This window comes from Puma concolor, chromosome C1 (genome assembly GCF_028749965.1).
Source record: "Puma concolor isolate L17-30 chromosome C1, mPumCon1.1.hap2, whole genome shotgun sequence".
Lineage (NCBI taxonomy): Eukaryota > Metazoa > Chordata > Mammalia > Carnivora > Felidae > Puma > Puma concolor.
The window spans coordinates 6,866,087-6,882,257 of NC_141674.1; the positions used below are offsets into that span (position 1 = coordinate 6,866,087).

The 16,171-nt window shown below is 45.9% G+C and overlaps 1 protein-coding gene across 1 annotated transcript in view; it reads right to left on the reverse strand.

Moving 5' to 3' along the window:
* CLSTN1 (calsyntenin 1) overlaps positions 1-16,171 on the reverse strand; it is an 88,324-nt gene that overhangs the window by 4,011 nt on the left and 68,142 nt on the right. The window contains exons 10-15 of the mRNA XM_086715609.1: positions 7,346-7,508; positions 4,402-4,458; positions 2,823-2,977; positions 1,265-1,413; positions 732-958; positions 53-223 (exon numbers count right to left, since the gene is read on the reverse strand). Coding sequence (XP_086571735.1) covers positions 53-223; positions 732-958; positions 1,265-1,413; positions 2,823-2,977; positions 4,402-4,458; positions 7,346-7,508 — 922 coding nt within the window. The remainder of the gene's footprint in view (positions 1-52; positions 224-731; positions 959-1,264; positions 1,414-2,822; positions 2,978-4,401; positions 4,459-7,345; positions 7,509-16,171) is intronic.

Sequence of the window (16,171 nt, forward strand, 5' to 3'; positions counted from 1 at the left end):
GGACCCTCAGGGCCCGGAGATGACAGGAGGCGGGGCTGAGGCTCGCGCTCACCTGTGAAGACCATGCCCAGGTCGGAGGCGCTCACCGCGATGCCCTTCTGCTGCAGGCGGGCCATGTCTACCTCCAGGCTCTCCTGTGCTGGGTTCAGTTCCTCCCCGTCCACGGTGACCTCGCAGGTATCCAGGTCATGCACGATCTCCTCGGACACGAGCGACTCTTGAACTGCAAGAACAGAACCGCAAATAGCAGAGGCCACGGAGCCCAGGGGGGCTGGTCACGCCGGTGGGCTGCTGGCGCTCCTCAAGCTCACAGATCCCTTTGAAAAATCGATGACAGAGGCACAGGAGAGTCCCTTTCAAGAAACGGGGTGCTGGTCCCCAGACAGGCCCAGAACAGGGGGCCACCCAGCAGGAGTAGCAGGTGCCCTGCAATCACCTCAAATCTTCTCAGCCTCCCCTCAAGGGCATCTCAGATTCGGATGTCATGCCGGAGGAGGAGGAAAGTACTCTCCAGGTGGGTTTCCAAAGAGCATAATGAGCTCTAGCCCATGGGTGAGATTCCAGAAGCTGACCCAAGAATAGCATTAAAACATCCAAATCTCTCAAAATCCCAGAAAAAAAGAATTCAGTAAGAAAGCAGCAGCAGTGGGGTTTCAGCCGCGCCCCCCCCCCCCCCCCAACTGGGTTTGAGCCAAGGCGAGGGCGACCATCGCAGGCAGAAGTGCCGTTACCTGTGGGGTCCTCGTCCCCGTCCCCTTCGGGCTCCACTTCTCTCGTGATGGTGCTGATGATCCGAAGCTCAGGGAAAAGGAAAACCCCCTCTGGGCTTTCAAATTCAGAAGCCGCTCGAGCAAAATGGTGGACCCCACTCAGGCTGATCTTGGGCTCCTCTGGCTGCAACACCATCACGTAACCATCCACCGGGGGCACCGAGATGCAAGGAGCTTCATTAAAACACCTGCCGACAAGGGACGGAGAAGGCGAGGGTCAGAGCTTCGAGAAGCGGTTTTGTAAGCTACACGCAATGGCACGTGGAGGTTCCAACAGGCAGGAATCCACAGCCCCTGGGGGGACAGAGGCCGCGGCCGTCTGGGAACGGGCCTCCAACACACCGATAAACACCATTCAAACCCTCTGGTAACCAGCGATGGCTCACCGGTCTTTACAGATGGGAGGCTGGGTTGTCTTAAAAACCTAAACACACACATTTTCTTCTCAAGAGTCACGACCAAAGGCAGATTTATAGTTAAAAATCAGCACGTACTTGACTGTGCTGGTGAGTTTGAGTCTCCGGATCCCAGGTGTGGGGAACTGCCGTGAGTTCAGGTAGGCGATGTGCTGCATGGCTTTATCCAGCTCCCCAACATCATCTCCCTCCAAGGTCAACGCCAACTGACTGGGGTTGGTATGGATCTGAAATCATACCAGACAGGGGCGAGAAAAACGGCTCTAATTGCAAGAAGCTGAAACCACAAACACGCTGGCAAAGAGGGCTAGCTGGGGATCGATCTGACTCGGTGACCTGGAGGGGAAAGGCGCACAGAATTGGCAGCGATGAGATCTTCTTCGGGGGTAAATTCCCAAGGAGCAAATGTACCTGTGATGTAAGAGATACAGGGGCCTGGCTGGCTTGGTTGGTGAAACGTGCAACTCTTCACCTTGGGGTCCTGAGTTTGAACCCCACGAATGGGTATAGCGATACTTAAGAAACTTAAATCTTAGGGGCTCCTGGGTGGCTCAGTCGGTTGAGCGGTCTGACTCTTGATTTCAGCTCAGGTCATGATCTCACAGTTACTGAGTTTGAGCCCTGCACTGGGCTCTGCGCTGACAGTGTGGAGCCTGCTTGGGATTCTCTCTCTTTCTCTCTCTCTCTCTGCCCCTCTCCTGTTCATGCATGTGCTAAAACAAATAAACTTTAAATAAATAAATGAATAAATAAATAAATAAAATCTTAAAAAATATATATATATCTTTCGTCTCTGTCCCCAGTTTCTGGCACAGAGCCCCCTAAAATCCTGGAAATTTCCTGAGTGACAGAAGTATCTTTTCTCATGCGTAACAAGCCCTTTCCAAGCACACGAGCATCTATGTTATCCAACAGGCTCTGGGTGGCTGAGAGGGTTTCAGGATGGAGCCAGCTGCCACAGGAACCAGCTGTGTGACTACAGGGCTGGCACTTTCAGACCTGACCCTGACCCCTAGCCAATGACTTAACCAGCTGTGCCTAACGTAACAGAAGCTCCGGAAACACCCCTGAAGGACCCGGTGTGGGAGCTTCCAGTGTGGGGAGGGAGGCGCTCCTGGAGAGGATGGGGAAGCCCCATTCCCCCCTCCCCTGCCTTCTGCATCAACTCCATCTGGTTGTTCCGGAGCTGTATTTTTTAAAACAAACCAGCAGCGGTAAGTGAAGTGTTTTCTGGAGTTTTCCGAGTAGTTTAAGCAAATTACTGAAATCGAAAAGAGGGGGGATTATGGGGACCCCCGACTTCGTAGCCAAGTTGGACAGAAGCGTGCGTAACCCGAGAGCCTGACACCTCCAACTGGCCTCCGCAGCGGGGGCAGCCTCGCGGGCCTGAGCCTCACGCGTGGGGTCTGCGCGAAACTCCAGGCAGTCAGTGTCAGAAGCGAACTGAACTGTGGGACAACTGCAGGTGCCTGGAGAGCTGGGAGACCAGTGGGTGGAAAACCCCCACACATCCGCTGTCAGAGGTGTTGTGAGCAGAAGCAGGTCTGGACCGATCGCGGGTGGAGCCTCTGCCAACAGCCTGCACCCTTGTGCTCTAGGAGGCGGCGAGCGCCGCGCACGCGCACGCCCACGTTACCTTCACGCCTCTGCCGTCCTCGGGGGCCTGCAGGTCCAGCCCTTCTTTGCAGGTGTACAGACAGTCAATCACCTTCTTATCTGCGAGTTTCCCAGAACGGACAGTCAGGCCAGCCAGATTACCCCGGAAAAACTGGGTCATGTGCAGGTCGCCACCTTAGGAACACGGGGGGACAAAGCAGGCAGTTACGCGTGCACCCCAGGGCCTCCTGCTTCGCTTCTCAATGCAGTGTTACCGGTGGTGGCGGCTTGATGGAGGGACATGCGGGTTAGTTCGTACCGAATCCTGTTAGCCTTGCCATCTACATGGAAGCGCAATGGAGAAATTAAGTCGTTTATGATCATGCATATGGCCTGGAGAAAAGAGGTGTTGGGGGGGGTCCCTCACCCGAAGCCCAGAAGCAAGAGGTCCCACGAGTGTCCCCACACAACTGGCCGCTCCCTGGAAAGGGCGGCCTACGCTGCACCCATCAGCCTGGTGCACGGGTGACATTTTCCAGCAATGCCAGCCTTTTGGACCACTCCCTTCTCAATCAGCTGGGTCACGCTCTGGGTTGCCTTTTCTAACAGCACACTTGGGAATACACACAAACTTGGGACTGAGCCCACAAGAATAGGCCTAGAAAGATAAAAGGGGTGCTTACTACCCTAGCCTGCACCTAAGAGGCCTCACATGCTATCTGGTTGAGCTCCACGGTGCCTGCCCCCAGGATAGCTGGGAACTGATGGTGTTATAAGGAAAAGAGAAACCCAGAAAGTGGTCCTCGTCACACTGTGGCCAAGAGCCAAAAAGCATGTGAAAAGAAGCTTACTCTCAGGGCACCTGGGTGGCTCGGTCAGTTAAATGTCTGACTCTTGATTTTGTCTTGGGTCATGGTCTCAAGGTTGGTGCATGGGTTCAAGCCCCATGTTGGGCTCTGCGCTGGCAGCCTGGAGCCTGCTTGGGATTCTCTCCCCAACCCCCCCCCCCCTCCGCCTCCTCTCTGCCCTTCCTCGCTCACGCCTACCTCCCTCCCAAAATGGAGTTAAAAAAAAAAAAAAAAGCAGCAGCTTATTCTCGCAAAAGGACAGAGACCGATGCCCAGAGCATGTCTCATTCCTGATAAGGACGTCAGACACTGAGCCACCACCAGGGACTGCGATTTCTAAGAAACCTGCGTTTAAAATTTAGTATTGGTCAGGACAGAGTATCTAGAAACGAGCCTCTTCCTGTCTCATGGTTCAGCCACATGGGAACCAGGCGGTGGCCTCCCTGATGTGGCCTATGAGATTTTGGCAGGGAGCCTCATGCGGTGGGATCAGGGTAAAATTTGAGGCGGGCGGGGGGGGGGGTGTCCCCATCAGTGCAGAACATTAATGAGTCATCTGCCCTCACTTCAACTGGAGTCAGAATGGGCAGAAAAGGGTAAATCCTGTGAAGCAGTGGTGGGGGGAGGGAGGGGCGCATAATGCAAAGCAGCAGCTCAGAAGGTGTCTGGGACCAAAATGCAACTCGGGCATTTCATGCGAAATGTGGAATGAATTGATGTCTTGTCTTTAAATGAAACACAAGAGTGAACCGTAGGGAAAGATCCAGCAACCTGCAGGGGCCATAGGCACAGGCTCGGTTTCATTGTCATTTTCAAATGCTGGATACTCTGCAGGAAAGCAAGACAAAGACAATAGAAAAGGACCAAGAGGTTAGGCTCTTCACATTGGAATTTGAAAATTAGTCTTGAAAAGCTGCCAAATATAAAACACAAAGGGAAGAATTCCCACCTTGTCCCTCTCGGGGACATCTTCCCCCCAGAAGCAAGCTCGTACTGGATTACCTTTTCGGAAGCCCCCCCCGCCCCCCGCTTCTCTTCATTCCTCCCTTGTCCCATCTTCCACGTCCACCTTGCCAGGACACAGACCAAATTCAAAATAAGGTGAACAAAAGCTTGTCCGTCGAACTCATGATCTCGGGCTGGTGCTACTGGGTGGGGCAGCGACATGCCAGCCACCAATGATACCAAACCCCGGGCCCACGCACTTTTCTCCCAGAGAGGACATTTGTGCAGACGAACTGGGACAGCACAAGTATGCATCCAAAGCCTGGTATGGATACGGTATACACGTGAAAGTATGTAGTTTTTGAAAGCTCAAAATGAGTCCACTTTGGTCTAGATGTTAACCCCTAAGTAACAGAGATATAAAGGTGTTTTTATCCACTTTTTCTAAATAGGAAGGGAGAGTCAGAGGTTAAGAAACTCACCCAGATTGATAGATAATCGGCAGTGGGTCTGGGGCCTCTAACCACTGACCTTCTCACAGGCCCCCGGCTGGTGTCCTCACAGTAATGCCAGGTCAGGGAGGCACACAACCAGCGACTGAACACAGAATCTCTACTTTCTAGATCACATTGTGGGAGCACTACATAACCCACGGCACGTCCCATGCTACAGCAGCGTGGGGGCACTGGGGGCCGGCCGGGCACGTGTGGCTGCGCTCCCACGATGCCCCCAGTTGCCTCCAGAACACCGTTAGGAATGACATTCCAGGGGTGCCTGGGTGGCTCAGTCAGTTAAGCGTCCAACTTCTGCTCAGCTCATGATCTCAGGGTTCGTGAGTTCAAGCCCCACGTCGGGCTCTGGGCTGACAGTTCAGAGCCTGGAGACTGCTTCGGTTCTGTGTGTCTGTCTGTCTCTCTCTGCCCCTCCCCTGCTTGTTCTCAGTCTCTCAAAAATGAATACACATTGAAAAAAAAAAGGGAATGACATTTCAGCCAGTGGGGGTGAGGCTGCTGCCCACAGTACGGGCTCTCCACCGTGAATTTGTATGAACCGTGGTTCCTCATCTGCTGAAGGAAGGAAGGAGACCTTCTTCCAGGTTAACGATATTTTACAAACCCTGTGTCTGGTTTGGGAATTTAGGCATGTTTTTCTGGCCGAGGATCTTGAGAAGCTGAGGTAGAAAGACGCTGTGGCACCAATAGGAACTGGGAGTCAGTGCAGAACATGGGGCTTTAATTTAATTCAACAAGCAAAGCTCTCAGGTTTGCACTTGTAATTTTATTCTTATTTTTAAAACAACTCAAATTACTGTTTAATTTGGGAAGCAGCTCTGGACTAAAACATTAAGACTTCACAGCTAAAAAAATTCCTATTTCCCTGGTAATTTGCTCCTCATTCCTTGGTTTCAAGTTCCACTTTCTCATGGATGAACTGTCCCCAAAATTAAATCCGGGAATCAGCTGAAGAAATTCACTCTAAAATGCTACCTTAATCTTGTTAATTTACAAGGATCGGCAGAAAATTATGAAATTCAAATTCTCTAAAATTAAAGCAATGTTATTGTGGGCATTAGTCTATTTTGTATCTTTCTCACCTACCCCAAGATCAAATGTTTCCATTGGGAGAAAAAAATATTCAAAAGGTCTGTTTAGCAGCGATGGCGACCCAGCCAAGTGTGACGGTTCACGTGAGGGCAGACTGAGGGGTCCGTGATCTTGGACAGGAAAAATTATGTGCTTATTATTACTCCACTAACTTGTGAAGTTCAGCTTTTTCTTTGGGCCTAAACGTTGGCTCCAAAACACAGCGGCATCAGCCATCACGGCTATTTTCCCAGCATGCTGTGTTGCTGCAAATATCATAAAGCTCGTCACTATTTTCACATTATAGCAGTTACTGAGCTTGCTGCTAAAGCTTTCTCTCCATCCGTCAATAAAGCAGCACAGATATTACCATTTCAAAAGATTCACCTTTTAGTACTATGATAACTTTCTTCCAATTTAATTGGCTGCCTTTGAAATCCTATGCGTTGTATTTCACAGATTAAGAAGAATTATCCCGGGAAGGGGTCCACATCAGACCACAGGCCCTAAATGCACCAACTTTATGGTTTCAAATCCAGAGGCCATGATTAACCAGGCGGGGTGACCCTGGGCTCTGAGCCTCAGTTCCTTTGGCTATAAAAGGGGATAAAAACTGCTCCTTCCCCACAGACTTACTGTTAAGGAAAGTAATGGACACGTGGCCCACCACTTAGAAAGTACAAATAAATGGTACTGTTGCTTCAGTGGTTGTTGTCTACCCCATCCCACTTCCGAGGACTCCCGTGGAGTCCTTTCAAGCACGGCCCTGTGGAGGGTGCTCCTGCCGAGTTATCCAGCACTAAACATTCTGGAAGAGTCCTCCGGGTCAAAGAACATTCCCAGTTTCGTGCCTGATGGTCCGCTGCGGCCTCTTTGTCTTTATGAACTTTTCAGCGAACAGATTAATTTACAACAGTCCCTCAATGGCCCTCTCCCTCCAAGTAATGCTTCCTCCCAGGTTCCCCGGGAAGGTGCCGGCTGCTGCAGTCCTGTAACAAACCGTAAGTGAGCGTCCCAGAGCATGGCATCAGCAGATGCCCAGAACGGCCACACCCAGGAGAACGGAAAGACGAAGGCAACGAGGGTAAGGGGGTAAGACCCTGAGAGGAGCCTGCTTCCACCACCAAGGCCATGAGGCAGCAGGACTGAATTCCTGATGGCGAGCAGAGGGCGCCAATGGCCATTACCTTGCCAGCAAGCCCCAACCACGAGCTGGGTTTCAATCCTGGATGGATGAAGCGGGTAATCTTCGGTCACAGAGAAGGGCTCGTGAGAAACACCGTCCACATAGAGAGTCACGCTCGGGAGCTCCACGTTGAGGACGTAGTGATGCCACTCCTCATCACAGACCTGTGAGAGGCCAAGGGAAAAACCAGGGCATGAAAGGTCTACCTTCCCTCACATCCAGAGACAATGAAGGCAATGCGACTGGGGACAGAGACCAAGTCACCCATACGGAATAATGGCTTCTGAAAAAGGAAAGGAATTTCTTAAAACTCTGACGATAAAATACATCTCACTCAACCACATCCCACCCAAAAGGGCCAAGGCAACACTATCACCTCTAGGACGTTCCAGACCAGGGGGAGGTGCCCATTCCTCATGTGACAGGGCCCAGTTCTCTTCTGCCAATAGTCTGACACTGGGAGATTCTTGTATCCGCAGGCTGGACAGCCCCCCACTGAGCGGGCTTAGCCTGTCAAGATCACGCCTTTTCTGGATCAAAATGAAAATCACCTCCCATCTCAGAATAAGCCATGCCGTAACTCATGTATTTTCTTTTTCAATTCAAAGGTGATGATCTAAATATAGGTGAGCATACAGCTCGGAGGGCGTGATAACTCAAACTGTGTTCCTTCCCCATCATGAATGAGCACCCTCGACCTCCACCTCCCCCCCCCCCCCCCCCCCCACTGCCGAGGGAAAGTGCTGTTGGCAGCCTCCAAGGTCCGTTTGGTCTGGCACTCTCTGATCTTTGGCTTCAGAGGAAGAGGCAAGTACTTGAGAACAGAGACAGGCAGAGAAAGAGATGGAGTGGGATAATGTTTTTGTTTCTTAAAACATTTTTTTAAATGTTTATTCATTTTTGAGAGGAAGTGCGCAAGCACGCGCACACACACAAAACACGAATGAGAGAGGGGCAGAGAGAGAGAGAGAAAGAGAAAAGAACCCAAAACAGGCTCCAGGCTCTGAGCTGTCAGCACAGAGCCCAATGCAGGCTCGAACTCATGAACCGTGAGATCAATGACCTGAGCCAAAGTTGGGATGCTCAACTGACTGGGTCACCCAGGCTCCCCGTGTTTTTAAAACTGTATTTCTAAATAAGCTTAACCAATTTACACATTCTAAAAAACTGAACCCATTAAAGTTAAACAGACAGGAAACATCACAATAAATGAAGAAATTACCAAAGAATATCCGGCAGAGAAAAGCGGCTGCTCCTGAGTTTATTACAGAAAAAATCCAAACCTCTAACACTCAGCATACGCCTACTGCATATGCACGATATTTTTGTATGTATGTATATATTACATGAAACCTTTTTAAATGAAGGAATTGCATGGCAAATCACTTTTGAGGCTGGTAATATCTTAATTTTAGCTTCTCTATTTAAGACAAGTTCTATAATAAAAGCTCCTTCAGAAAGCAAATTATATTTCATATATTTCACCTAGCTCTCAAAGTATGGCAGGTTTCTGGGAGATTAGCAGAGTAACACCGTATTGAAAGTCCATTTGGACTTTAGTCAAAAGTCCCTGAGAATATTGAGAAGACAGTAGTAGAATTGGCATAATTTTCTAATTTCCCTGAAAACTGGGTGATCAGGAGAGCAAAGCCCAAAGCTGTAGACAACACCCACAACACTCCTCAGTTCGGTGCCCGTGTGCACCCTGAGATGCACGTAGTGGAGAAAAGCAATGGGGCTTCCGATCCAGAGGATATCATAGAGTGGTGAGGCCATACTTACCGGTTGAGATGCCTTACAACAGTAACAGAAGAGGGAGGCAGAGCCCTAAAACTAGAAAAAGGGTCATGCTATCCAACTCTCTCCTTTGAGAATGCAAAAAAAGTAACTGTATATAAAAATAAGGAGGAGGAAAAAGGATCACAGTTCAATCCCATATGAACTTTTCCAGAGAAAGAAAGCAAATGGACGGAATACTATCCCTTCAGACCCTGAAAGCATTACCTGAAAGATATTCCCGCAACAGACATGAAAAGGATCATGTATTATTTCAGAACACTCCAATGATGTCAGGAAAGTGACACAAAACACAAAGGCACATAGATCAGGACCAGAGCAACTCAGACAAGAGCTGACGAATCAGGAATGACTTGGGTAAAAAGTGACAGGTAGAGAATACAGATAAAGAATACGAAGGGTCCCCAGAAAAGAAAGAGCAAAGCAATGACGGGAGAGGGCTAAGAACTATAACACCAAAAACTTGCCTGAAGTACCAAACTGCTTTAAACTATATACTAACAAAGGGCATACCACATATCTGGGAAAACAGACCCAACAATCAAGACGTGCATAAAATTAATTAGCTTTAAAAAAGAAAAAAGACACATCCTTTGGTCACCCAAACAAAAGAACCAAGTATCTTATAAGGGAAAGAAGATCAGATTGCCATCAGACTTCAGTAGCAATATCTTATGTCTGAAGACAATGGACAGAGAAATTTTCTGTTCTTGTCAATCTTTTTTTTTTTTAATGTTTATTTTTGAGAGAGACAGAGAGAGAGAGAGGGAAAGGGCAAGCGGGGGAGAGTCAGAGAGAGAGAGGGAGACACAGAATCTGAAGCAGGATCAAGCCTCTGGGCTGTCAGCAGAGTATGATGTGGGGCTCAAACCCACGGATCGTGGATCATGACCTGAGCCAAAGTCGAAAGCTTAACCGAATGAGCCACCCAGGTGCCCCTGTTCTTATAAATCTTAAATATGAGCCAGAGATTTCATATCCAGCCAAACTGACTTCCACTATAAAAGCCACAGACAAACTATTAAACAAACATGAAAGAACTGAGGTTGTTCCCATGAATCTCTCCTCAGGACACATTCCCTACAACGCAGATGACAGAGACAGAGTGCCACAGAACTTAAACATACCAGGAACATCCAAACCCAAGTCCAATAAAGCCTTTAGACCACACTACCAATTTACAGGCTCTAAAGAAGACAGTGGCATGTATGTTAGATGGAGTACAACAATGCAATCAGCCAAATCTAAACTATGGGAAACTCTGGGACAAAAAGCCTGATTTCTGTCATCAAATAAATTTCAGGAGAGAAGAGAAAAATCTACAGATTATAAAATAAACTCAAAAGGTATAGCAACCAATCACAGTCCCTTATTTGGATCCTGATTCAAATACAGGCTGTAAACATAAAAATACAGGGGTACCCGGGTGGCTCAGTCCATTAAGTGTCTGACTCTTGACTTCAGCTCAGGAGGACACCAGAGAATCCCTCTCTGTAGAGATAAAAAAACCTAAAATCTAGGTAGGCCAAAATCAATAACGTTATAACTGAGATGTAATCTCGAATGGATGCTGTGACAGTGAGGATGGATGAAGCAGAGCAGTGAATCAGTGACATAGAAGATAAAATTACAAAAAATAATGAAGCTGAAAAGAAGAAGGATACAAAGTCCAAAGATCACAATACAAGACTTAGAGAACTCAGCAACTCAAAGAGGAATAACATTCATAACCTAGGAGTCACAGAAAATGAAGGGAGAGAAAAAGGGGCAGATGGTTTATGTGAGCAAATTATAGCTGAAAACTTCCCTAATTTGGGGAAGGACACAGACGTCCAGAAGCACAGAGAACTCCCATTAAATTCAACAAAAGCCAGCCATCACCAAAGCATATCATAGTCAGATTCACAAAATACACAGACAAGGAAAGAACCATGACAGCAGCAAGGGAAAAAAAGTCCTTAACCTACAAGGGAAGACAAATAAGGCTGGCAGCCAATCTGTCCACAAAAACTTGGCAGACCAGAAAGGAGTGGCAGAGTATATTCAACATGCTGAATGGAAAAAATATACAGCCAAGAATTCCTTATCCAGCAAGGCTGTCACTCAGAATAGAAGGAAAGATAAAGAGCTTCCCAGACCAAAAATAAATAAATAAAGGAGTTTGTGACCACTAAACCAGCCCTGCAAGAAATTTTAAGGGGGACTATTTGGAGAAAAAAACAAAACAAAAAAGACCAAAAGCAACAAAGACTAGAAAGGACCAGAGAACATCACCAGAAACCCCAACTCTACAGGCAACACAATGGTGCTAAATTCATATCTTTCAATAATCACTCTGAATGTAAATGGACTAAATGCCCCAATCAAAAGACACAGGGTATCAGAATGAATAAAAACACAAGATCCATCTATATGCCGCCTGTAAGAGACTCATTTTAGACCTAAAGACATCTGCAAATTGAAAATGAGGGGATGGAGAGGTGCCTGGGTGGCTCAGTTGGTTAAGCGTCCAACTTTGGCTTAGGTCATGATCTCAGTTTGTGAGTTTGAGCCCCGCATTGGGCTCTCTGCTGTCAGCACAGAGCCTACTTCAGATCCTCTGTCCCCCCTCTCTCTGCCCCTCCCTGCTTGTTCCCTCTCTCTCTCTCTCTCAAAATAAATAAACTTAAAAAAAAAAAATTATGAAAGTGAGGGGATGGAGAACCATCTATCATGCTAATGGATGTCAAAAGAAACCCGGAATAGCCATACTTATATCAGACAAATTAAACTTTATTTTATTTATTGAGAAAAAATTTTTAAATGTTTATTTTTAAGAGAGAGAGAGAGAGAGAGCGCGCACGCCTGCGTGAGTTGGGGAGAGGCAGGGAGAGAGGGAGACACAGAATCTGAAGCAGGCTCTACGCTCTGAGCTGTCAGCGGGGCTTGAACACATGGACTGTGAGATCACGACCTGAGTTGAAGCCGGGCACTTAACCAACTGAGCCACCTGAGCGCCCCCAGACAAATTAAACTTTAAAACAAAGACTGTAACGAGAGAAGGGCATTATATCATAATTAAGGGGCCTATCCACAAACAAGACCTAACAACTGTAAATATTTATGCCCTCCACTTGAGAACACCCAAATATATAAATCAATAACAAACATAAAGAACCACATTGATAATAATACAATAACAGTAGGGAACTTTAATACCCCACTTACAGCAGCAGACAGATCACCTAAGCAGAAAATCAAGGAAACAACAGCTTTGAATGACACACTGGACCAGATGGACTTAACTGATATTTTCAGAACATTTCATCCTAAAGCAGCAGAATGCACATTCTTCTCGAGTGCACATGGAACATTCTCCAGAACAGATCACATACTGGGTCACAAATCAATCCTCAACAAGTATAAAAAGATCGAGATCATACCATGCATATTTTCAGACCACAATGCTATGAGCCTTGAAATCAACCACAAGAAAAAATTTGGAAAGACCACAAATACTTGGAGGTTAAAGAACATCCTACTTAAGAATGAATGGGTTAACCAGGAAACTAAAGAACTTAAAAAGTATATGGAAGCCAATGAAAATGAAAATACAACAGTCTAAAACCCCTGGGATGCAGCAAAGGCAGTCCTAAGAGGGAAGTATGTTGCAATTCAGGTCTTTCTAAAGAAGGAAGAAATGTCTCAAATACACAGCCTAAACTTATACCTAAAGGAGCTGGAAAAAGAACTGCAAATAAAGACCAAAACCAGCAGAAGAAGGGAATAATAAAGATTAGAGCAGAAATCAATGATATTGAGGGGCGCCTGGGTGTCCCAGTCAGTTAAGCGTCCACCTTTGGCTCAGTTCATGATCTCACAGTTTGTAAGTTCAATCCCCACGTCGGGCTCTGTGTTAACAGCTCGGAGCCTGGAGCCTGCTTCTGATTCTGTGTCTCCCTCTCTCTCCCCCTCCCCAACTCAAATTCTGTTTGTCTCTCTCTCTCAAAAATAAACATTAAAAAAAAAAAAAAATCAGTGACATCGAAAAACAAAACAAAACAGGAGAACAGAGCAACAAAACCAGGAGCTGGTCCTTTGAGAGAATTAACAAAGTCAATAAATCCCTGGCAAGATTTATAAAAAAGAAAAAGGACCCAAATAAATAAAATCACAAATGAAAGAGGAGATATCACAACCAACACCACAGAAATACAAACAATAATAAGAGAATATTATGAGTAATTATATGTCAACAAACTGGGCAATTGAGAAGAAATGGATAAATTCCTAGAAACATATAAACTACCAAAACCGAAATGCGAAGAAATAAAAATTTTGAACAGACCCATAACCAGTAAGAGAATTGAATCACTAGTCAAAAATCTCTCAATGAACAAGAGTCCAGGGCTGGATGGCTTCCCAGGGAAATTCAAACATTTAAAGAAGAGTTAATACCTATTCTTTTGAAACTGTTCCAAAAAAGTAGAAATGGAAGAAAAACTTCCAAACTCATTCTAGGAGGCCAGTATTACATTGATTCCAAAACCAAAGACCCCACTAAAAAGGAGAATTATCAAACCAATTTCCCTCATGGATGCAAAAATTCTCAACAAGATACTAGCAAATCGAATCCAACAAAACATCAAAAGGATTATTCACCAAGATCAAGGGGGATTTATTCCTGGGCTGCAGGGGTGGTTCAATATCCCCAAATAAATCAACGTGATACACACATTAATGAAAGAAAGGATAAGAACCACATGGTCCTCTCAATAGATGCAGAAAATGCATTTGACAAAATACAGCATCCTTTCTTGATAAAAACCCTCAAGGAAGTAGGGATAGAAGTAACATACCTCAATATCATAAAGGCCATACACAGAAGACCCACAGCTAATATCCTCCTCAATGGGGAAAAACTGAGAGCTTTCCTCCTAAGGTCAGGAACAGGACAGGGATGGCCGCTGTCACCACTGTTGTTCAACACAATACTGGGAGTCCTGGCCTCAGCAATCAGACAACACAAAGAAATAAAAGGCATCCCAACTGGCAAGGAAGAAGTCAAACTTTCATTCTTCACAAACAACATGATACTCTACGTAGAAAACCCGAAAGATACCCCACCCTTGCAAAAAAACCCGGTAGAACCGATGCATGAATTTGGCAAAGTCGCAGGATATAAAATCAACATACAGAAATCTGTTGCATTTCTATACACCAATAAATGAAGCAGCAGAAAGAGAAATCAAGGAATCAAGCCCATTTACAACTGCACAAAAAACCGTAAGATACTTAGGAATAAACCTAACCAAAGAGATAAAAGATCTGTACTCTAAAAACTATAAAAGGCTGGGGTGCCTGGGTGGCTCAGTCGGTTAAATGTCCGACTTCGGCACGGGTCATGATCTCATGGTTTGTGAGTTTGAGCCCCACATCGGGCTCTGTGTTGACAGTTCAGAGATTGGAGCCTTCTTCGGATTCTGTGTGTGTGTGTGTGTGTGTGTGTGTGTGTGTGTGTGTGTCTAAAAAATAAATAGATAGATAGATAAAAGATTCTCTCTCTCCCTCTGCCCCTCTCCCCTGCTCACGCTCCCTCTCTAAAAGAAAAAAGCAAAAAACAACTACAGAATGCTTATGAAACAAACTGGCGAAGATACAAAGAAATGGGAAAACAATCCATGCTCATGGATTAGAAGAACAAATGTTCTTAAGATGTCTATACTACCCAAAGCAATCTATACATTCGGTACAATCCCTATCAAAATAATACCAGCATTCTTCACAGAGCTAGAACAAAGAATCCTAAAATTTGTATGGAACCAGAAAAGACCCTGAATAGCCCAAGTAATGTTGAAAAAAAAACCCGAAACTGGAGGCATCACAATTCCAGACTTTAAACTACATTACAAAGCTGTAATTAAGAGAGTATGGTACTGGCACAAAAACAGAGATCAGTGGAATAGACTAGAGAACCCAGACATGGATCCACAAATGTATGGCCAACTAATTTTCAATAAAGCAGGAGAGAATATCCAATGGAATAAAGACAGTCTCTTCAGCAAATGGTGTTGGGAAAACTGGACAGCGACATGCAGAAGAATGAACCTGGACCACTTCCTTACACCATACACAGAAATAAACTCAAAATGGATCAAAGACCTAAATGTAAGATAGGAAACCATCAAAATCCTAGAGGAGTAAACATTTAAAAAAAAAAAAAGTTAAAAAAATTTGGGAGGAGGGCTGGGTGGCTCGGTGGGTTAAGCATCTAACTCTTGGTTTTGCCTCAGGTCACGATCTCTAGATTCATGAGATTGAGCCCCATGTCAGGCTCTGTGCTGCTGGAACAGAGTCTGCTTGGGGTTCTCTTTCTCTTTCTCTCTCTCTCTCTCCCCTTCTGCCCCTCTCCCACCCACCTGTTTTCTCTGTCTCAAAATAAATAAATAAACACTTTTTTTTAAAGTTTAAAAAGAAATAGGCAGCAACCTCTTTGACCTAGGCCACAGCAACTTCTTACTAGACATGTCTCTAGAAGCAAGGGAAACAAAAGCAAAAATGAACTACTGGGACCTCATCAAGATAAAAAGCTGCACAGTGAAGGAAACAACAAACCTGAGTGACACAACCTACAGAATGAGGGAAGATCTTTGCAAATGACATATCAGATAAAGGGCTACTATCTAAAATCTATAAAGAACTTATCAAACTCAACACCCAAAAAACAAATAATCCATTGAAGAAATGGGCAGAAAACATGAAAAGACACTTTTCCAAAGAAGACACCCAAATAGTTAATACACACATGAAAAGATGCTCAACATCACTCATCACCAGGGAAATACAAATCAAAACCATAATGAGATACCACCTCACACCTGTAAGAATGGCTAAAATTAACAACTCAGGAAAGATGTTGACGAGGATGTGGAGAAAAGAGAACACTTTTGCACTGTTGGCGGGAACGCAAACTGGGGCCGCCACTCTGGAAAACAGTACGGAGGTTCCCCCAAAAATTAAAAATAGAATTACCCTACGACCCAGCAATTGC